This window comes from Phocoena phocoena, chromosome 5 (genome assembly GCF_963924675.1).
Source record: "Phocoena phocoena chromosome 5, mPhoPho1.1, whole genome shotgun sequence".
NCBI classification, from domain to species: Eukaryota; Metazoa; Chordata; class Mammalia; order Artiodactyla; family Phocoenidae; genus Phocoena; species Phocoena phocoena.
Genome location: NC_089223.1, coordinates 125468911 through 125493107, shown reverse-complemented (window position 1 = coordinate 125493107; position 24197 = coordinate 125468911). Strand labels below are relative to the sequence as shown.

At 34.7% G+C, this 24197-nt stretch overlaps 1 protein-coding gene and 1 non-coding gene across 4 annotated transcripts; both read right to left on the bottom strand.

Annotated features, from left to right (window-relative positions):
- Positions 1-1037: 1037 nt before the first annotated feature.
- Positions 1038-24040, bottom strand: ABHD18 (abhydrolase domain containing 18). Of its 3 annotated transcripts, none has more exons than XM_065877778.1 (12): positions 23949-24040; positions 23227-23311; positions 19400-19500; positions 17716-17830; positions 17270-17354; positions 15699-15726; positions 11925-12063; positions 9712-9801; positions 8937-9038; positions 4596-4974; positions 3999-4161; positions 1038-1089 (listed from the first exon to the last, which is right to left on the bottom strand). In XM_065877778.1, the coding sequence occupies exons 1-12, from the start codon at positions 24038-24040 to the stop codon at positions 1038-1040; spliced, it is 1431 nt and encodes a 476-aa protein (XP_065733850.1). The 3 variants fall into 3 exon arrangements, with proteins under 3 accessions (XP_065733850.1, XP_065733851.1, XP_065733852.1); XM_065877779.1 differs by having other exon boundaries at positions 17716-17794; XM_065877780.1 differs by lacking the exon at positions 8937-9038 and having other exon boundaries at positions 17716-17794.
- LOC136123968 (small nucleolar RNA SNORA42/SNORA80 family) lies at positions 11725-11861 on the bottom strand. The gene has a single exon (XR_010655923.1). It is a non-coding gene; the product is annotated as a small nucleolar RNA SNORA42/SNORA80 family (small nucleolar RNA).
- Positions 24041-24197: the final 157 nt, after the last annotated feature.

The following is a 24197-nucleotide window of genomic DNA, read 5'->3' as shown; positions in this document are numbered from 1 at the left end:
AATCCCTGGTTGGGGAACTAAGATCCCACAGGCCGTGCGGTGCAGCCAAAAAAGTTTAAAAGTAAAATAAAGTAAAAAGAAAGCACCAAGTGTAGCCATATAATATTTTTAAAAAGTACTAGTTATTATATCTTTTTCGTAAAATAAAGTTTATACGGACAGATCAATTTCATATGTGGCCATTAATTTCTGAAATTAAAAAACCAAAGCTGTTAAGTACTTGGCCTAAAGTTAGATGTTTAGCAAATTCAGAGTATGTATACAAGAAAATGTTAACAAACAGTTATTAATTAACGCAATAGGTCTTTCATTATTTCAGTGTTCATGAATTGAATCTTTTCAAGTAGCGGAAAAATGTTTGGCATTTTTTTCTAACCTAATATTTGGCAAAGTTTTAAAGTTTAGCCAAGTCTTATGCATCTTATCTGCATTCTCACATTCAATTTAATTATTAAAAGTACTTAAGTAGAAAGCAAAAAGGATTTTTTAGTATTCAAAGTTAAAAGTGATTTTACACATGATAAGTATCCATGGCAGAAAATTAAAGTTGAAAATAAGATTATAAATTCACTGTGGATCTGTAAAAGAAATAAACATGTTTCTCGAATCAAATCAATAATAGAAATGTCATGTAAGGTCATATATACAATATAGGGTGACATATTACAAACTAAGTTTGACTTAGCAGTTCTTTAAAAACCAGTAGGGTTTCTATGAATAAATTTGTTTTAAATTAATAAATTATTCATAAGTTAAAATGTAAAGTTTACATAAATAGTAACAACAGACTAGATATTGATTTTATGGGATTCCCACAAATAGTACAAAATAGTTCAGCATTATTTCATCCAAATATTGGTTTACAATTATTCAAATGTATTTAAAGATTATAGTTGACTGATCTGTAACACTGAATTCCAGACCAAATTGACAGCAATTAGATATATAGTGCTGTCTGCTTGTTCTTCACATCATCAAAGGATCAAACTCCTTCCATAAGAAACATGATGGCTGCACTGGTTACATACGTGATCCCATTAGTTAGCGTATTTACGGAGGAAGCGTTCAAATGCATCATAGATGGCGCGCCTAAAATTAAATATGAAAGAAAAACTACAAGTAATTAGCAAAAAAAGGGTGACAGACAGTGTTTTTACTATAAGTTATTTCCAAATAACCCGTGTCTTGCAAGCTGACCTCCTCTCCAAATATCAATAGCTGTGGAAGAGGCAGGTACGTGAGGCTGAGTGTTTGGATCCATGTAACTTCACCATCACTGGAAAACTTCAAATGTACTTCCAACCGATGGTTCATAAATGCCATCTTTTCCCATGAAGCACTTTTTTGTGCCTTTAAATTTATATATGTATACATTTATGTATAAAATATGAAATGATAAAATGAAAAGGAACTGGTTTCTTTTTATTCTGTTACTTGTTGCAAATTAACTGGCTATAGAACTTTTCAAATGTAATATTCAATCTACTGCATAGGTTATGATATAGCAACTGAACTTAAAAGCCTTATAAAAGCCTTAGTTTCCGGGGCTTCCCTGGTGGCGCAATGGTTGAGAGTCCGCCTGCCGATGCAGGGAACACGGGTTCGTGCCCCGGTCCGGGAGGATCCCACATGCCGCGGAGCGGCTGGGACCGTGAGCTATGGCCGCAGAGCCTGTGCTCCGCAACGGGAGAGGCCACAACAGTGAGAGGCCCGCGTACCGCAAAAAAAAAAAAAAAAAAGCCTTTGTTTCCTACATAAACTCCACTAGGTATTGTAGTATTTTAACTGGAAAGGAAGAGTCAAACTCATCTGGCCCAGGTTCATAAGATATTATTTTTAAGGCTTATTTTTTTTCCCTATTGTCAAATACATTTTCATTGTAGAAAATTCAGAAAAAGGGAAAAAAGTCATAATCCCATCACTCTAAGATAGCTACATTTAATCTTTTCCTACAAGCTTTTTTAAAAAAATGCTTATGTCTGTATTTTCACCCAGTTTAAATGTTAACAGATCATAATAATCCTGTGTTATACTTGTTTGACTAAGCATTTCCCCACATCCTTAAAAAGATATTAACTTTAAAACTGGCACCTGCTACAGACTGTGATTCCCAATTTGTTGGAAAGACAAAGCTTTGTATAATGTTTGTGTGTATTTGGCTCAAAAATCTATAAAATGAGGTCTAAGGTTGCAATCTGGGCTTGTGTACATGGTATGAGGAGCGTTAGTAAAGATATACATATGCATTTTAAATCATCTGAATAGTTTCTTATTCATTTGTATTATCAATCAGTTCTAAATAACTTAACCCAAATTATTAGAGCACATAAAGGATTGGTTTGTTTTATTTTTAAATCTGGGGAATGAAAAGCCTGAATTTGTAAAATTCTACTACTCCAATGTCATTTTTTTTTTTTTTTTTTTTGCGGTACGCAGGCCTCTCACTGTTGTGGCCTCTCCCGTTGCGGAGCACAGGCTCTGGACACGCAGGCTCAGCGGCCATGGCTCACAGGCCCAGCCGCTCTGTAGCACGTGGGATCTTCCCGGACTGGGGCATGAACCCATGTCCCCTGCATCGGCAGGCAGACTCTGAACCACTGCGCCACCAGGGAAGCCCTAAACTTTGTTAGGTTTTGAAGTGACTAGTGGGGAGTAGGAGAGGCCAAATGGCTTAGCAGTTACTCCACCAGAGCATGTTATTTAATCTTTTTTGTTTCCTGTGTTTCTGTGTAAAGGTGATATTAAAAATAACATATGAAGCAATTGCTCTAGTACCTGGCACATGTTGATAGCTAACATTTATCTCTTTCTCAAATGAAGCCTTCAGATTAGCACTTATGAGTTTTTACTGCTGACTTCTATTCTTCCTAATGCCTCTCAGCCACACTCCCACGTAGACACATAAAAGAGTAAAAGAAATTTGACAACGATTTACTAAAACAAGCATGTGCGCTCCCTGCATTCACATGTATAACAGAACTTTAGACTCTTGAGCAACCCTAGCAACACTAAGTACTCACAATTTTCGTTTGTTTTTGTCTTAGTTTTGCTGTGCCAGAGGGTCACTTGAGTACTGGATAAGTAGTCTGCTCACTCACCAACTAACAGGGACTCAAATGCTTGATACATGAGTATTTTTTAAAAGATCATACTATAAAAAGAAAGGGTTACTATATTCTTGAGGACATTACAGACTTGGAGAATTAGACTGTACCTCAAAAAGGTGATATCTATAAACTGAACTACATAAGCAACAACATACAAAGAATTATTCCTTAGGTTAAAAAGAACTAAAACATGTCAAACATACAGCACACGCATTCTTCTATTATACCAATATCCAGCTGGCAGTTTTGGAACACTGCACAGGGCACTGGCCTAAGCACTTCGTGTGAACTAATTTAACCATTAATGATAAATATTCCAATGATACCTGTTACAATCAAATCTGAATAGAAGTAGAAATAAAACAGAATTATCAAAAAACTAGAATAATAGCAAAAAGTCTTTATAAATTTTATCAAATACCAGAGTCATACAAGGTTATTAAAAATAAAACCAGTATTTCACTTTTCTTTTAGGGTTCAATATTCACCTGCTACTGAAAAACACTGCTAGATTATTCCACAGATACTCAGGTCATTCTGAGAGAAGAACATCACAGTGGAGTGAAAAGTTCATGATGAGCTAAAGCGAGTTTTGCAAACGCTAATGTTCCTCCCTACACCCTAAAACACCTGGCTATTAATATTTCAAGAGGGTAAAACCACACAACAAAGCATGCCTATCATATGCTATTTCCTAGTTCTCTAGAAGGAAAAGAAAATAAAAAGACAAGATAGGAAACAGTATCACAGTGTGAGAATTGTGAGAGGCAGGAAGGAAATAAGAGGGCTAAAATGTATAATAAAAATACCCAATCTTTTTATTTGTTGAGCCAAAAAAGTCCCCAAAACAAACAACAAATAAATAGACACCTGTTAGACCAATCATCTTACCTGAAGAGTCCTTGTTTAAAAAGATAAGCACTAATATGACCCCCTTCTAGATATCGGATTTCACAACCAGGCCAAATTTCTTGTAGACTTCGAACTCCTGTTCGTGGAATATAGGCATCTTCTTTGGCTTGAACCACTATGATGAGGCTTGGGTCAACTGGAACTAGGTACAGGATTTTTTTAAGATGCAACATATATACTTTTAAGAAGCTCTAAGAATTTTATATAAATACTAGTAATCATATTGGAAAATTAAATACACCATACAATGCAATAAGTAAAACATTTGCCGAACTAAAACTTCTGATTATTAAACTTCTGATTATTATTATCTAATACAAAATTGAGATGAATATTCTAAAGAAGATACAAAACCCAATGTTTTTAAAGAACTAATAAAATGATCTTAGATTTTCATGGATAAAATTTAAATATGATACATTTACATAACCAACTTATCTTAGAAAACACATTGTAGAGCCAACAATAAATATATTCTTGAAAATATGAAATTATCTTGTAAAGCATCCTTAAAAATATTTCACATATTTTACATATCATCAGCAAATATTCTCAATTTCATATAAAAATTAATACCTGAGAAATTTGCTACATGAGTACATTCATCCATAACTCCTTTCATAAATATTAAAGATTCTTTCTGAAGAGTGTTTCTTCTTTGTTCTTTACTGAGTAGGTGGTATGACTGAGGATTACAGCGTGTATAACTACTTTTGTTGGTTGAAAGTGTTTGATTGAAGCATCCCATCCTAGAGGTATCTTGCAACAAGAGTCCTTCTGATGTGGCACTGATAGATGTTTTACTAGATTTATGGCACTCAGCAGCTTTTTGGGACACAACTTGGTCCGCCATATCTAAATTTAAAGTTCTAGAAACCAGGTTAAGGTTAGTTAGCTTGTCTGCACTGCTAGGGAAGTGTTTCAGGAACTCTTGTCCCATTTTGAAAGAATCTGTCTGATTATATGAAAGAAAAGAAAATGTCATTTAATATAAAATAGGATTTTATTTAACAACCTTGTTAAAACAGAGAAAACACAAACATCCATCAGTGGATAAACAAAATGTAGTATATACATACAACAGATTATTATTCAGTCTTAAAAGGGAATGAAATTCTGACACATGCTACATCATGGATGAACTTTGAAGACATTATGCAAAATGAATAAACCAGACACAAAAGGACAATATTGTATGATTCCATTTTTATGAGGCACCTAGAGTACTCAAATTCATACAGATAGAAAGTAGAATGGTAGTTGCCAGGGGATGGGAAGAGGGGTGAATAGAGTTTTGTTTAATGGGTACAGAGTTTCAGTTTAGGAAGATGAAAAAGTTCTGGAGATGGATGGTGGTGATGGTTGCACAACAATGTAAATATACTTAATACTACTGAACTGTACACTTAAAAATGGTTAAAATGGTAAATTTTATATTGTGTATATTTTACCATAATAAAAACAAAAAGAGAAAAGAGATGTCAAAATTTAACTGAGAATGAAGATAAATGATACTTTATTGCTGAATGTTTCTTACTAAATAGTAAAGACTATCATTTAGCCTGTGACATGTGTTTTGTTTTGTTTTGGCTGTACCTTGCAGCTTGCAGGATCTCAATTCCCTGACCAGGGATTGAACCTGGGTCCCCAGCAGTGGAAGCACGGAGTCCTAACCACTGGACCTCCAGGGAATTCCCGCCTGTGTCATGTTTTTTATTGCCAAAGTTTTGAAATCCATGATTTGCTTTAACCTTAGAACTTCTAAAATTCTTATGAGTGCATCCTGGCAGTAATACACCAGCCACCCCAAATCCCTTTCTCAGGCTGAACTAAGAAAAATTAAAAATTATCAAGGTTGGACATCCCTGGTGGTGCAATGGTTAAGAATCCACCTGCCAATGCAGGGGACATGGGTTCGAGCCCTGGTCTGGGAGGACTCCACATGCTGCAGAGCAACTAAGCCCGTGCGCCACCACAACTACTGAGCCTGTGCTCTAGAGACCAAGACCCACAACTACTGAGCCCGTGTGCTACAGCTACTGAAGCCCGTGCGCCTAGAGCCCAAGCTCCCCAAAAGAGAAGCCACTGCAATGAGAAGCCCGTACACCACAGCAAACAGTAGCCCCCACTCGCCGCAACTAGAGAAAGCCCGCACACAGCAACGAAGACCCAATGCAGCCAAAAATAAATAAATTAAAAACAAAAAACTTATAAACATGTTCAATTTCACTTATCCTTAAGTAATTTTTTTTTGCTGAGGGATGCAGGATCTTAGTTCCATGACCAGGGATTGAACCCATGCCCCCTGCAGTAGAAGCGTGGAGTCCTAACTACTGGACGGCACCGCCAGGGAAGTCCCTACTTAAGTAAATTAAATAAAAACTATACCAAATTTCCCTGTCTGGTTGACCAAAAAACCATGTAAGTCTGATAACACACTGAATTTGTGAACTTATGGGGAAACAGACACACATGTTCCTGCTGGTAGTGTAAATTCACACAACTAGAATTAGACAAAATCTAAGATTACAACTGCTTATACCCTTCTACTCAGCAACAACATTTCTAGGAATTTGCACTTGTGAACTGATGTATGTACAATGCTACTCATTGCAGAACTGTTTGTTAATAGTGAAGGATGAGAAGCAACATAAATGCCCATCAACAGGATACTGGTTAATAAATCATGGTACATCTGTCCATATAATAGGCTGTTATGCAGCAGTGAAAAAGAAAAAGGAAACATTTGTGTATTGTCCATAAGAAAAGGGAAGAGAGAAAAGTTGAGATTTCTTTCAGTTTGAAAAATTCCTTGAAATACTAAATAATATAGTGGGTTATTTGTTGACAGAGATAGGACCTAGGCAAACTGGGAACAAGGGTAGGAATCGTTTTACTATATTTCTTTTTATGCTTTTTGATGCTTTAACTATATGACCATACAACCTATTTAAAAAATAAAAGAACGAAAAATGGGTTGAAGGCAAGGGAAAACAAACAAACCACAACAACCTGGTTAGCAGAACAAATCACTAAAGCTATCCAGATCACAGAAATATAAAAAGGAAGGAAAGGAAGTTTAGTAACATCAGGAAATGGAAGATCAAAGCATCCTAGAATTATTCAGAGCAGTACATCAACAAATTTAATTTCTTTTGATTGGGAAAACACAGTTTTTAAAATAAAAAAAAAGGAAGCTGGCTTGATATTTCTTGAATATTCATAACTGTGAACTAGTTCTAACTAAGACAAAAGCACTCTTGTATACAATCACCAAGAGTCACAGAGAGAAAGGGCTGGAGAAGAATACACTGTCATTTCAGACAGCCAAAATTTATGAACCTCCCTTAAAAAATGCATGTTAGGTTTTCTCATAAGCTCTCAAATATAAGTATCTTTCTGATTATATGTATAGTGGGACACAGGAACTAGCTAACAGGGAGAGCTATTTTGTAATAAAGTTCTTAGGCAAGTAATTAACTGCCCTTTGAGGCTCCGCAAAATAGACCTATTTTACAAGAGTGAGCCCCACCCCGCCTCCCTTCCCCCTCCCCCTTCCCCTCCCCCCACCGCCCCCCCCCCGCGCCCCGCCCCCCCACCGCCTCCTCCCTCTCCCCCTTCCCCGACCAAGCTGCACTGCAGGCTGGATCTTCTTCCAGACCAGGGGTCAAACCCGTGCGCCTGCAGTGGGCATGCAGAGTCCTAACCTCTGGACTGCCAGAGAAGTCCCCTACAAGAGTGAGTTTTATTTTGATGGAATTACAAATAAAAAGTCCTCGTTGATAGTAGAAAGAGTATTTTTCCCTGAGGTTTCTTGAGGTTCTCTGTAACTTTTAAACTGAATGTGCAAAATTTAAAAATTCATGAAAAGAAAAAAACATTTCTGAAAAGAATTGGTCACCTTAGGAGAATAATAGAGAACCAACTCATTTCCCTGATAATTGGTAAATTAAGGTATATGTAATGAACTATGAGGTAACCAAATAATTGATAAGGGAAGTGGCTTTTTTTAAAATCAAAGTATTCCAATTAATAAATGAAAAAAGAGTATAGAATTAGAGTATCAGCATTTTGCAACACTCAATATAATAGACACAGACATTAAGCATCAACAGCTGCTTACACCACAAAATGAGCAGCCAGACATTATCTGCTTCCTATACTCTTACTAAAGAATGATAAACTGAGTTTAATCAAGCCTCTAGACCTAGTTGCCAATTTGCAGGCAAAAATGCTAAAGTGTACCAAATGAATGCAAACAAAAATCTAGACTGTGAGAAACTCTACAGGTAAATAGCCCAAGTTCTTCAATAGATAAATTATAAGGAAAAGAAAAGGATGAAAGGGAACTTATAGATTAAAAGACACTTAAAAGACCCATAAAATAAAAGAACTGAAGTGTCCAGGGATGCATATTTGACAGAAGGAAGTAATCACTATAAAAATCAGGATAATGATAACTAAATAGTAGGGGGAGAAAGGTCTTCTGATTAGGACACATGAAAGTGGTTTGTAGGTTGGGTGCTAAGTTCTGAGCTGGGTGGTCAAGTTCTATTCAAATGTGTTAGCCATTTAATAAATGTAGTAAGCTATGCACTTGCTTTGCATGATTTTCTATATTTTATTTTTAAATGAAGAATTTTATTAAGTAAAAAATAGTACGGCTTTTTAAAAATCTGCAATTCAGGGAATTCCCTGGCAGTCCAGTGGTTAGGACTCCGTGCTCTCATTGCTGAGGGCTGGGTTCAATCCCTGGCTGGGGAACTAAAATCTCACAAGTCATGTGGAGCGGTCACAAAAAAAAAGTTATATATGTTAAAAAAACAAAACAAAACTGCAATTCTTTTTAAAAATCTGAATCATTAAACATGATCAACATTTCCCCCACAATGTTCTGCAGAAGTTAAAAATACTTACTCCACAATATTCAAGCATGTGAATAATTTCTTCTTCATAAACTGTCTGTGTATAATACTGCTTTTCTAGCTCCCTCCAATTAATCGATTTACTTAGCACGCCCTGAAATAACAAACTAAATTAAGATCAAATCACACGTATAAAGCATGTTGTCCAATAGTTTTTATTATTATTACTGTGCAGAAAAAAATTAACAAAGCAGACTTGAGATTTCCTATCTTTAAACAAGCCTGCTTGTGAGGTTGGCCCTTGCCTAGAGTCTGGTAACTTGACTAGTAAACAGTTCTTTACCCTGATATAAAACTTCCAAAATGATAAAGTGGGTCACTGTGCCTAAACTGCTTATACAAACAATGTAGTTTCTACTGAACACCTGATTTCCTTCTGGAATTTAGTACATGCTAGGCAGAGGGTGCCTAAGCGACTGACCCCTGATATAAACCCTGGACTCCTAGGCTCAAATGAGCTTCACTGATGGACAACACTTTGCATATATTGTCATAACTCATTGCTGAGGGAATTAAATACAACATGAGAGACTCCACTGGAAGTTTATGCCTGGTTTCCTCTGGACTTTGCCTTGTGTGCCTTTTCCCTTGATTGATTTTGTAGTGTATCATTTTGCTGCAATAAGTTTTAGTTGTGAGTACAGCTATATACTGAGTCCTGCGATTCCTTCCAGTGAATCACCAAGCCTGGGGGTGATTTTGGAACTCTGCAAACAATTACCGTTAATTATATATAATTATCTAAACATTAATTGCAATTAAATTACCGTAGTGAAGACCCCAGATGCTGTGGACCAAGACAGACATGGAATCAGTGGCATGGGCTTAGGCCAGCTGGATACTGCTAAGGAAGCCATCTGTAACATGATTACAGAGAGATTCAGTTTAAAGTTTACATTCACCAAAATGAAAAATATTTAATATTAAGAAGTACTTTGTATAGTAGCTGATGAGATAAGACATGAACACAAAGTCTCTTAAACACTCATGAGAATGTCTAGCAAACTCTCCAAATTCCCCAAACCATAAAACTCAACAATGACATCTAACTGCCCCCTAAAAAAGCAATAAAATGTATTAGGAAATTTTAAGTACCTTAAGACCCATCACAGAAAGCTACTTTCTACTGATAAATATAGAGCAAACATGCTGGGATGTAGATGCTGGGCAGTAGGCTAAGCACACTCATTATGTAAGTGACCTGCTCAGAGCAAAATCTCAACCATAAAATCTCAGGCTTTCGAGGTTGACTGAAAGATGTCAAGAATTTGGTGAACTACAAAGCAGAGTATAACTGATATAAACTGATATAAGATGATGTAATATGTTTAGAGAAGGGAAATGTTATTTTTGGCTAGAGGAATCAGAGAAGGCTTCATGAAATGGTTGAGTCTTTTAGGTGAAATGAGAGATGGGGTGTGGTCTTCCATATAAAGGAGACAGTATAATCAAAGGCAAAATGGTGAGAAACACAGGGTCTGGTAGGGAAACAAGCCAATATATTTCAGTTACGCTGGTCAGTAGGGCACATGTGACCAATGGGGGGTAGGGGAGATAGGTAGGGCTAAGGAAGATCGATCAGGATCAGATTAGAGGTCGCTTTGTTCTGTAGATAATGGGGAATTAATAAAGAGACCTGAGCAAAGGAGTGTTATTGTCAAGTGATTCAATGAAGCTAAATAGTATTTTATAACATTGATTAGAGAGGGTGAGATTTGAGGTAGGGAAACCAGTTTATAGGTAGTAGTCCAGCTGACAGTTATAACACCCCGACCTAGGTCATAACAATGGAAACACTACTAGTTAGGAAAAGAAATCCTTTCCCACTCTTCAGTTTCATTGTCTTTAGTTGTTTTGAATTTGAGTTTTTGAAGCTAATCTTATTAGTTTCACTCTTTGGTAGTTGTTTTGAATTTGAGTAAGGTTTTACACTTAATTTTATAATTCAAATGACTTACACAATATATATATTTTAATGTACTGTATGACTAATATGTCCAGAAAATGAACCAGAGCATGTTCCTGGCCCTCACTGAATCAATTGCTTTATAGAGAAAACAGACTGCTAGACAAGTAATCACAGTAAAATGAAATAAGTACGTGTTATTGAGAAACGAAGTATAGTCTGGGATAAGGCTGGGAATCTGGAAGAGTTTCTCACAGGAAGTAAGCTCTAATCTGGAAGCGGGAGGACAAGCTCTTATTTGGCCAGGTGAAAGGGAATGAGGGGGCACTAGATGGGTGCCAGCACCTGGCATTGCTAGTGTCCAGTTCAATAGCAAAACCTGTGGAAGGTTTTAAGCAGGAGAGAGCAGAGATCAGATTTAGGAAGACCACTCTAGTTAACAGTGTGGAGAAAAAGCCTTAAGAATAAGGTTAAGGAGTGAAAAGACTAGACAGAGAAACCAATTAGGGGCTGTTTTAGTACACTCTAGAAAGCAAAGGTAAAACAGGTTGATGGAGAGAAGAGATAAAGGAAAAGTGTTTTCCAAATTAGCTATCTTCACCAATTTAACAGCAAAATAAGGCATTTATAGTTGACACTTGAAGTTAAGTTTATAATCAACTTTTAATAAAATATTAAATCTAACACCTGAGATATAGCTGTGGAGTAAGTAGTATAATCAGTGTTTACATGAATCATACAAAAAATATCGTTACTTCATAATTGGAATGAAAATTTAGAATCTGTTTCTGCTTTTACCAAAACTAAAATTAATTCTATACCTAAAGTGAATTTTTAAATAAATAGATTCCCTAGATCTTCCCCCCACCTCCCACACTGTACAACCCCTTTCAGTGTTCACAGCCCACAGGTAAGGAGACTGGGCAATGGTTCAAGGCTGCAATTTTCTCTGGCATGCGTACACTATGAGACTCCCACAGAGGAGGATGTGCCATAAATCCATTACCTTGCTTGATTCCCTAGATTTTATTAACATAACCACAATTAAATATCAGTTAAAATGAAAATGCTTACGTGTCCTCCCATGGATATTCCGGTCATTCCTAGAGGTCCATAACCCTCCCTCTCTAGCCAGTGCAAGAGAGCTGCAGATTCTAAAACAAGAGCTCCTCCCATCACAAAAAGATCAGACACGTTTTTTAAGCTGGACCTTCTAGCCTCACAAAACAAAAGAGAAAATTATTTATTTTATGTATTTACATTATAATATATGCAAATTTACAACAGGCAGCCAGAATACATGTTTTTCCTTTAAAGGACCAGATAGCTAAGTAAAACAATGGAATAAATGGATGGAATTGGAATGCTGCTAACATTGTTCTGCATATTAATCACCTAAAACTTATTTTTTAAAAAAGCTGTATCTAGGGACTTCTCTGGTGGTACAGTGGTTAAGAATCTGCCTGCCAATGCAGGGGACATGGGTTCGAGCCCTGGTCCAGGAAGATCCCACATGCTGCGGAGCAACTAAACCCATGCGCCACAACTACTGAGCCTGTGCTCTAGAGCCCGTGAGCCACAACTACTGAAGCCTGCGTGCCTAGAGCCTGTGCTCCACAAGAGAAGCCACCGCAGTGAGAAGCCCACACACCACAACGAAGAGTAGCCCCTGCTCGCTGCAACTAGAGAAAGCCTGTGCACAGCAAGGAAGACCCAACGCAGCCAAAAATAAATTAAAAAAAAAAAAAGCTGTATCTGCTCTACAACATATAATTTTCCTTGAGTTTCAACTACCAAACTATTTTGAAGTCCAGAAAAGAATGTCTTATTTACTTGATATAACTTAAAACTGTTAAAATATGTATGAGAAAATAATATTTCTATACTGTCAATTTTTCATTAAATTACCGTGATTGATATAAGGAAAATTTATAGTTGTCCCTTCTAAGAAAAAAATAATTACAATAGAACATAAAGCACATTTTTTTAAAGCAGAGTAAAATAATTCACCTAATACTAGGCATTTTTCACAGAACTAGAGCAAAATTTTTTTTAATTTATATGGAAACACAAAAGACCCCAAATAGCTAAAGCAATCTTGAGAAAGACAAATGGAGCTGGAGGAAGCAGACTCCAGCTGATTCCTGTAGTATACTGTAGCTATACTACAAAGCTACAGTAATCAAAACAGTATGGTACTGGCACAAAAACAGAAATATAGATCAATGGAATAGGATAGAAAGTCCAGAAATAAACTCATGCACCTATGGTCATTTAATCTATGACAAGGGAGGCAAGAATATACAATGGAGAAAAGACAGTCTCTTCAATAAGTGGTGATGGAAAAACTGGACAGCTACATGTAAAAGAATGAAATTAGAACATTCTCTAACACCATACACCAAAATAAACTCAAAATGGATTAAAGACCTAAATGTAAGACCAGGTACTATAAAACTCTTGGAGGAAAACATAGGCAGAACACTCTGACATAAATCACAGCAATATCTTTTTCTATCATCTCCTAGAGTAATGGAAATAAAAACAAAAATAAACAAATGGGACCTAATTAAACTCAAAAGCTTTTCCACAGCAAAGGAAACCATAAACAAAACAAAAAGACAACCCACAGAATGGGAGAAAATATTTGCAAACAAAGCAACTGACAAGGGATTAATCTCCAGAATACATAAATGGCTCTTACAGCTCTGTGTCAAAAAAACAAACAACCCAATCAAAAAATGGGCAAAAGATCTAAATAGTCATTCCTCCAAAGAAGACATACAGATGGCCAAAAAGCACATGATAAGATGCTCAACATCACTAATAATTAGAAAAATGCAAATCAAATCTGCAGTGAGGTATCACCTCGCACCAGTCAGAATGGCCATCAGCAAAAAGTCTACAAACAATAAATGCTGGAGAGGGTGTGGAGAAAAGGGAACCCACCTACACTGTTGGTGGGAATGTAAATTGGTACAACCTCTATGGAGAACAGTATGGAGGTTCCTTAAAAAACTTAAAATAGAACTACCATATGATCCAGCAATTCCACTCCTGGGCATATCCAGAGAAAACCATAATCTGAAAGGATACATACACCCCAATGTTCACTGCAGCACTATTTACAATAGCTAAGACATGGAAGCAACCTAAATGTCCATCAACAGAGGAGTGGATAAAGAAGATGTGGTATATCTATCTATCTATCTATACAATGGAATATTACTCAGCCATAAAAATGAAATAATGCCATTTGGAGCAACATGGATGGACCTCAAGATTATCATACTAAGTGAAGTAAGTCATACCGAGAAAGACAAATAGCATATGGTATCAATCATATGTGGAATCTAATTTAAAAAAAGATACAAATAAACTTATTTACAAAACAGAAACAGACTTACAGATATCAAAAACACACTTACAGTTACCAAAGTGGAAATGTGGCGGGGGAGGGATAAATCAGGAGCTTGGGATGAACATACACATACTATTATATATAAGATAGATAACCGGGACTTCCCTGGTGGTTCAGTGGTTAAGAATCAGCCTGCCAGGGCTTCCGTGGTGGCGTAGAGGTTAAGAATCCACCTGCCAATGCAGGGGACACAGGTTTGAGCCCTGGTCTGGGAAGATCCCACATGCCACGGAGCAACTAGGCCCGTGTGCCACAACTACTGAGCCTGCACTCTAGAGCCCACGAGCCTAGAGCCCGTGCTCTGCAACAAGAGAAGCCACCGCAATGAGAAGCCCGTGTACTGCAACGAAGAGCAGCCCCCACTTGCCACAACTAGAGAAAGCCCATGTGCAGCAACGAAGACCCAACACAGCCAAAAATAAAAAAATAAATAAATTTAAATTAAGAAAAAAAGATAGATAACCAACAAGGACTTACTGTATAGCACAGCAAACTCTACTCAATATTCTGTGATAACCTATGTGAGAAGAGAATCTAAAAAATAGTGAATAGATGTATTTGTATAACTGACTCACTTTGCTGTACAGCAGAAACTAACACAATGTTGTAAATCAATTATACTCAAATAAAATTAAAATCTTAAAAAAAGAAACAAGGCAACAACAACAAAAAATAAAATAAATAGCAATGTAAAAGAATTCAAATAATACTAGGTTCATGTATTACCGAAATCTTAAATGTTGCTTATTTTCACAAAATACATAATTTATGAATATAATGTTAGAACATTTTTATAATACATGTTTTGATTAATTTAAATACACACCAATTCAATTGAAACTTTCTGTTTTAGAAACTGATTTTACATAAGTACATTTCTTTATAAGAAGCACTTAAATATATATTTTTAGAATCCAGAACTATTCTTATATAATTATAAAAAATATGATTTTATTACTAAAGTGACCAAGTTACAATCTATTTTTTTAAGTCTTTATTGAATTTGTTACAATATTGCTTCTGTTTTATGTTTTGTTTTGTTTTCTTTTGTTTTTGGCTGCCAGGCATGTGGGATCTTAGCTCCTTGACCAGGGATGGAACCCACACCCCCTGCATTGGAAGGCAAAGTCTTAACCACTGAACTGCCAGGGAAGTCCCTATAATCTATTTTTTTTAATTTAATTCACATAAAGACATACATAGTTAGCTCCTATATGAAACCTTGCCAAAGTGTACAAAAATTCATTTTGTCAATGGTTATTTATTATACAACCATGTAGAATAATTATATGCAAAGATCCAGGTACCACAAGAATGCAAGGGGCCCAGAATTCTGTTTTTCAGAAAAAATGGTTAGGCTATCAAAAATTTTAAGATGGCTGAAAATTCAGTATAAAGACTGGAAAATGAAGATAACACATACTTACATTTGGTCCTTGGGTTTCCTGCAGCCATTTAAGAATGTGGGTCAAAGAGAAAGTTTTTAAATAATTAAACACACTGTGTCTCAAAACACATTAACTTAAGCAAAATAGTTAAACTTGAAGACAATTTAATGCTGAAATAACTATTTTCCAAATAGGCTGTTTAGGAGTTCTCAGGTTTTTCAACTTAATTATTTTTCTTTTTTTAAAAAGCTTCATTGAGACATAATCACATACCATACAATTCACCCATCTAAAGTGTACAATTCAATATTTTTAGTAATTCAGCAGGGTTGTGTAATCCCCAACTTAATTTTAAAATGAAGTTTATTGGTTTCTTTTTTCACTTATAAAAAAATCTAGAAAATTCAGAAAATCATGTTAGAAGAAAAACTATTTTATCTACAGACAACCATATTAATATTTTTTGTATTTCTTTCCAAAATTTTCCCTTAGGCACAGTTTCTAAATAGAAAATAATGGATTTTCTATTTTAGGTTTTTTGCATACCTATGCCATACCATAGAGTTTTATATCCTCTTTTTGCATTATAAATACTTTTCATTCATTACTGTAAACTTTTAAAATAATAACTGTTAAAATTTACTGCATCCTTATTATTTACCAGTATTAACTATTCTAATACTCTGAATAACCTAAGAGATTATTCCCATTTACCAAGGAAAAGTTGAGGTACTAAAAGGTTAACTAACAGGTTCAAGGTCATTCAGGTAGTAAAGTAATAAACATAACACAACCAACTGTACAACTTTCCAATGCTATGAACCACAATTTACTTAACCATTTTTCTATTGTTAGACATTTAAGCTATTTCTAATGTTTTACTATTATAAGTTATAAGCTATTAAATATATTTCCTCTTTTCTATCATTTTCTCTTTTCTTAATATTTTATCCTTAGAATAAACTTCCCAGAATCAAAATGTCAAGGGATGTGAGATTTTTAAAGGTTTCTGATGCATATAGTAAAAATGCTTTCCCAAAGGGTTGAACTGATTTTCACAGTCATCAGTAATAACAGTGCCCATTTCACAATAGCCTTATGACTACTGTGTTTTATTTTTTAAATCTTTTGTAACTGCTCTTTTAACTTTACATTTCTCTTATTACCAGCAACGCTGAACATTTCTTTATATCTGCGCATCAGTTTCATTTCTTCTTCTGGGAATAGTCTGACATAATCTTGAAAATTAAGTTAAGAACTGTTCTAAACCTCAACTGATACTTAAATGTAAATGTATTTAAAACATGAGGGTTTCCTTAATAAGTCAAACACTTGACTTATTAATATTAAAATCCAGTATAAATCTCAAAAGAAACAGAAGAGTGGTTTATCTTCATTATACAACAGAAGCAAAATCCTTAAATTGCCTTTTAAAAAGGCATGAAACAATTTTTCACTTCTTTTCATTCTTGCTCCTTAATTCTTAAGCATTTTCTGAACTGACTAAATTTAACTGGTTTAGAAAAGCTGGTTACTATCATTCCTTTTGATGACTAAATCTATAAATAAATAAATAAGAGAAAAGATTTCTAGGTATCACAAAAGGATATAATAAGGGTTTTCTAACAGCAAAGAAGCCATTCGGGCTTCTTTAATCATAGGACGAGCCATTAGTGTTCGTCGTCTCCAGTAATGCTGAGGAAAGAAAAGATGATGTACTTAAAGAATATAATAAATAAATTAGGAGTGTGGGATTAACACATACACACTACTATATATAAAATAGGTAAACAACAAGGACCTGCTGTATAGCATCGGGAACTCTACTCAATATTCTGTAATAACCTATATGGGAAAAGAATCTATAAAAGAATGGATATATGTACATGTATAACTGAATCACTTTGCTGTACACCTGAAACTAACACAATATTGTAAATCAACTGTAGTCTAATATAAAATTAAAATTAAATTAAATTAAAAAATATAATAACCACATCTGTTAAGGAGAGTAACTTAACAAATTAGGGATTAAGATGTTATAATAAAGTCTTACATGATCTCCTGTTCCAGCAAGATGAATGCATACGGGTCTATATTTGCTGTTCCATTCTTTAGGCACAATAAATTGGAACCTATTTAAAATAAAAGACATCAGTGAAACTAAAAGCCTTTTAATACAAACTTTGAATTCTTAAAAGTTTCATAATTAAATTATTTGGGAGAAAAGGTCATTCAGAATTTTGACATTCAAACTGTAATTGACTTGCTGTTTTCCATGTCCTGTTGGATGAAAGTACAGGTGCTTTATGGCATGATTATTCATCTATAAATTCTACTTCAATAGATATTAGCAATGTAGAATTGTGTATTTAAAATACCATGATCATTTAGTAGTTTAAAAAAATCTGAGTTTTCAGGCACTGATGAATTTTCATTATCATTTATTTATTAAAATGCATTAAAATTCTGTTATAATGGTTATGGGAATGTAATAAACATAAACGTATGTTTTGGTAGAAAAAAAACTGTAATTGACTGATTAAACTAATGTTTGCCCAACTGGCAACAAAGATACTGTAAATTTGCTTGGTGTAACGGTATTAAAAATTCAATTACAATATAAGCACAGAATTTATTGCAATCATTTTTACCTTATTCAATACCACAACTTTATATATGAATAAAGAAATTTTCTTTTTTTTTTTTTTGAAATTTTCTTATTTTTAAGGACATCAATATATATGATTAAGTCCTAGAAAAACAATTCTTTAGATAGCTCCACTTCTCCTTGCAGGAATAATGCTTGGCTGTACAAGCTGTTCATATCAATAATATAGTTCATGTTATCTTTTTTTCAACTTGGAGTGTATAACAGGATTTGATTTATTAAAACTTTTATGTTTGGAGGTAAAAGCAAACCACAGCAGAAAAAACATAGTCTTCTCTATTTCTCATCTTCTTATCGTAGTATCTTGGTCCTCTCATTTAATGTTTTTTCCTATATGACTTCTTTTTTTATCATTGTAGTAAAATGTATATAACATAAAATTTACCATTTTTTTTTTTTCATTTTTACCATTTTTAAGTGTACAGTTCAGTGACATTAAGTACACTTACATTGTTATGCAATCACTACCACCATCCATCTTCAGAACTTTTTTATCTTCCCAAACTGATTTACTTCTCCTTTCAATTTCCTTAGCAGTTGACATTTTGGAATTATTATCACAGTAGAACACTGCACTCTGTCAGCTCAAGGTTTGACCTTAGGCGGTTGTGTTCTCAGGCAACATAAACCTGAATTCTGAGCTTACTTTGCCTGGGCAAGGGAAAATATCACTACTTATCTATTGTCAATAAATTGTTGAATAGAACATAGACAAGAAAATTTAGGATGGTTTAATGATTATATCTGTTTTGTGCTCATGAAAACTAACTCTTAATTTTCAGTCTCATAATCAAAACTACCAACGTTAACAACTCTGCTTCATTTAGCATTCCCAGCACTGTCTTGCTTCTTGAAATTTTGAACATTAAGCTGATAACAACTTAAGTTCAAATGTATACTAAAGCTCTGTATTTTTACTCCGTCCCACCCCACATTTAATGGAAAAATGCTAAGTAATTACTGCAATTAATAATAAGTAATTTGAAATAACATGGCATTGATATTATTGTAATTGTATAAGTGAATGTAAACAACCTACTACTTTAACTTTCTGAATAAAAATACTTACCTTGCAATAACAGATTCAACTGGCATGATATCAGGCACATAGTGGGCCATGGGGGAAACAAAGTGTCCATCTAGGATCTTACAGTCTGACTGCTCTTCAATCTAAAAAAAAGCAAAACCAAGATGCATACGCAAGGACAGTGGTATCTAGGTCTATCATAGATGTTTTCTGTTTAGAAGTTCCATTCAATTGTAACTTTTTTTAGTGCCTACTAAGTATCCTTTTGCCCCATTCTGCTTTCTAAAGGCTCCTACACACACTTCATTTCCTTCTATGTTCTCTACTTGAGTCTACTTGGGAAAACAAACTATAAGTAAACCTTATTTGTACAATGACATACAATAACAAAATAAAAGATTTGTTACAAGAATTCAACAATATAAATATAAAAACAATTTACAAACAAATTATAATTTACCACAATCAAATAAGGGTTGACATTATATATGTTAGAATGGCTTGTTTTCAGGTAACCTATTGATGAAATGAGTCACGTCAACACATTAAATAAGGAGAAATGTGATAGTTACATATGTAGCAAAGGCATTTACTAATATTCAACACCTAAGTTTTTTTTTCCACCTCAAATAGTTATTTTTTTAAATAAAAAAATCTTTATCAGGCCAATAGTCAAAATTAAATTAGCAGTAAAGCATCACATATTTTCATTAAAACCAGAAACAAAAAACTGTATTTTTAGAAGCTAAATATATCAACCTCTTTAAAAAACACAAATACTAACCAGTTGTTTCAGCATCATTTATTAAATAATCCACACTTTCTTTGCAAATGACTTAAAATACTACTTTATCATGAAGTAACTTTCCATAAATTTTTTGTAAAATTATTTTTTGGAAAATAATTTTACAAATTATTTTCAATCATTTATCAGGTCTCATTAGCATATCATTTATTTCTAAACCAGTGTCAGGCTGTGCTGATCATACTGTGCCTTACAATACCCATTGATATATGACTGAGATCGTTTTTACTTACCACTCTTCCTTTTCAAGTATTCCTGATCTGACTGTACTTCCCAAATATATATTTGAGTTCTTCCCAAAATAATTTTAGGATCCTTTTATGGACCTTGGCTCTAAACTGAATATTTTAATTAGGATTGCATTGCATTTTTTGAAAACGGTAAGGAGACCTAACGTGTATAATACGAAATTTTTAATCCAGGAAGTGTTTACATTTTAGTCATCTTTGTGCCTCCTACAGTTTTTTTTTTTTTTTTTTTTTTTTTTCTTTTGTGGTACGCGGGCCTCTCACTGTTGTGGCCTCTCCCGTTGCGGAGCACAGGCTCCGGACGCGCAGGCTCTGCGGCATGTGGGATCTTCGCGGACCTGGGCACGAACCCGCATCCCCTGCATCAGTAGGCGGACTCTCAACCACTGCGCCACCAGGGAAGCCCCCTCCTACAGTTTTAAAGTTTTCTTTTATCTATTTTAGAAGAATTATTTGACAAAGGAGGCAGCACAAACTAATGTGAAAGGGAATAATAATTCAACAAATAGTGTTGGGATAAATGGCAATTTGGTAAGAAAAAAACACTTTCAGAGCCATATATAAGACAGATTTTAAAATTAAGCAAGCTACAACTCAACACTAAAAAGAGGAATAACCCAATTAAAAATGGGCAAGGGTTTCACAGATATTTCTCAAAAGAAGATATACAAATGGCCAATAAGTACATGAAAGGATGCTCAACATCACAGTCATTAGGGAAAGACATATCAAAATCACAATAAAATATACTTCACACCCACTAGGAAGGCTAGGGCAAGTAGAAATATTAGTAAGAACGTGGAGAAATTGAAAGCATTATACACTGCTTGTGGAAAAGTAAAATGGTGCACTTTGGAAAACAGTTGACAGTTTGTTAAAAATTTAAGCATACGGTTACCATGTGACTGAGCAATTCCACTCCTAGGTATATACCCAAGGGAAGTGAAAAAAATATATCCACAAGAACACTAGTACATGAATATTCATAGCATTATTATTCATAACAGTTAAAAAGCAGAAACAACTCGGGACTTCCCTAATGGTCCAGTGGTAAAGACTCTGCCTTCCAATGCAGGGGACGTAGATTCGATCCCTGGTCAGGGAACTAAGATCCCGCATGCCGCAGGGCAACTAAACCTGCGCGCCCACAACTACTGAGCTTGCACACCTCAACTAGAGAGAAGCCCGGGTGCCGCAAACTACAGAGCCCACGCACTCTGGAGCCACAACTACAGAGCCCACGCGCCCTGGAGCCTGCGTGCCACAACTAGAGAAGAGAAAACCCACATGCCACAACTAGAGAGAAGCCCTCATGCCACAACAAAAGATCCCACATGCCTCAACGAAGATCCAATGGAGCCAAAAAAAAAAAGTAGAAACTCAAATGCCCATCAACTGAATAATGGATAAACAAAATGTTGTACATATACACAATGGGATATTATTTAGCCATAAAAAAGAATGAAGCGGTGGTACATGGTACAACATGGATGAACCTTAAAATTTTGCTAAATGAAATAAGCCAGAAACAAAAGGCCACATGTTGGATGATTCCATTTATATGTAATGTCCAGAATGGGTGAATCCACAGAGACAACAGATGAGTGATTATCAGAAGGTGGGAGGCTGGGGAAGTGGGAGGTGACAGCTAATGGGTACAGGGTTTCTTCTGGGGGCAATAAAAATGTTCTGGAATTAGATAGTGATAGTTGCACATCTTGGGAATGTAATAATAAAAAACAACAACACTGAATTGTACATTTTAAAAGGGTAATTTTTCTGTATTTGAATTATATCTCAATCTTTAAAAACTGAGAGTGAGAGAGCAAGAGAGAGAAGGTGGGGGAGAAGAAGGTTATCTGTAAGAAAGCATTCTAAAATTCTAACAGTAATTCCTCCTTGGGAGGAAAATGGAATTAGGAGGTGGAAAGTGGCATAAATTAGAGTTTTGATCTTTACTTGGTATGTTTTAAATTTGTTCAAGCCTATGATTTTTTAATAGGAAAAAAACAGAGAAAATGGAAATATTTAGCAAAATTTGAGGGAGAAATGTTCTAAATCCAGAAGATACAAAAGGAACAGCTATGTGGTATAGAGGAGGGATTTCCAATTTATAAGATCCTGTTTTTAGCAGTGAAAGTCTTTTGAAAAATGAAATCTGCTAAAGACATCCAATATATAAAAGCGACGAAAGTAGAGTTACTGTGGTTGAAGGCCATGAGGGATGTGAAGCCTACCCAGCTGCAGGCCCTCCCCTACAGCGCTTCAAGTATCCAATTACATAAGCCTAGAAGTGTTTTACAGGAAAACATGGCTGCTTAAAAACAAAATTATTTCAAATATATTTTCTCATATTCTCTAATTTTATAGCATTTTCTTTCTACCCTTCTCTCAGCAATTAACTATATCCCATAACATTTCCCTGATGTTATTTAACAGTTGTTTTGCTAGTAACTTCTCATGTGCTGATTCTCTCAGTAGAGTACTTCCTTGTATAACTTGTAATTCTTCTGAATGTTGAATAATTTAACTCTCTTGAGCCTAAAGATAAAAGATGAGGCTCAAAAAGATCCATCCCTAAATATTTTCTTGTATTTAGTTAAGTATTAAATATATGCTCCCATATAAACATGTATATAGTTACTATAAGCATTCAGTTAGGGTACATAATAGCATTTTAAAAATATTAAATGAAAAATCTATATTGTACTCATGTTTTAGAGTTTATTGTTATTATACTCCAACATTCAGCCCACTCTTGCCACACAGTATATAAAACCTGAATTTCTATAATTGCATTTCTTTCATCTGAATACCTTATCGATGTATATTGGATAATCACTTGAAACCAGATTCTGACATCTTTCTCGATTTCCAATAATCTTTCTGAATTCAAAGAGTCTATTATGGGAAGGGGGGAAAAAAAGAAAAAACTTCAGTATTCCCATTATATTGAGACTGATGAAAAGTAATTAAAAATTAGCAAGTCCAGTTCATAAACTATGTTAAAATTTAATTTTAATAATTAAAGAAAAAATTAGGCTTTGGTTTTTTTCAAGCTTGACATTTTATCTCAGAAAAAACATGAGAAATATCATTGCTCCAAAAGTAATTAACATATTCAAGACTCAAAATTAAAGGCACAAATCCCTAAAATTATTTTTCACAAGTTCAAATACTTCCATGAGCTACACTATATCACAGTTTTACAGTCATTACAAATTCAAGTTACCCAAGAAAGTTTAGTCCCTGAAATCTGTAATGGATAAAAAATTACCAAAGTTAAAAATCTATGTCTGAGAGCTCTTTATTTTTAAGTCTGAATTACTTTTAAAATAGTTCAATTTATGATTATATGGGTTAAAACTTAAGAGCAATAATTAGATAAAAGAGAAAAGGAAACAATTTCTTTCTTATATAGTAGTTAATGCTTAATTTACCAATCACTTTATGTTTAAAGGACTTTGTAACTGAAATGAAGTTTCAAATGTTTACTAAAACAACAAATTTAGAAGAGGCATTCAGAAAAAATGCTTACCTTTTGAGATCCTCTGGCCTTCCCCATCCTCTGATAAAAAGTTTTGTAAGGAGAAGTCTCCGATATAGAATATCTAACTTGCTCACACCCATTAGTAGCAAACAAACATCTATAAAACAAAAATTTAAATGACTTTAAAACATTTTATTTTACTCGGCAGGTCAACTTTCTAACCACCTCTACAAATATCAGGTAAAAATTAAACATTGACCTACTCTCTTGGCAACTTTTAAATACACAACACAGTAT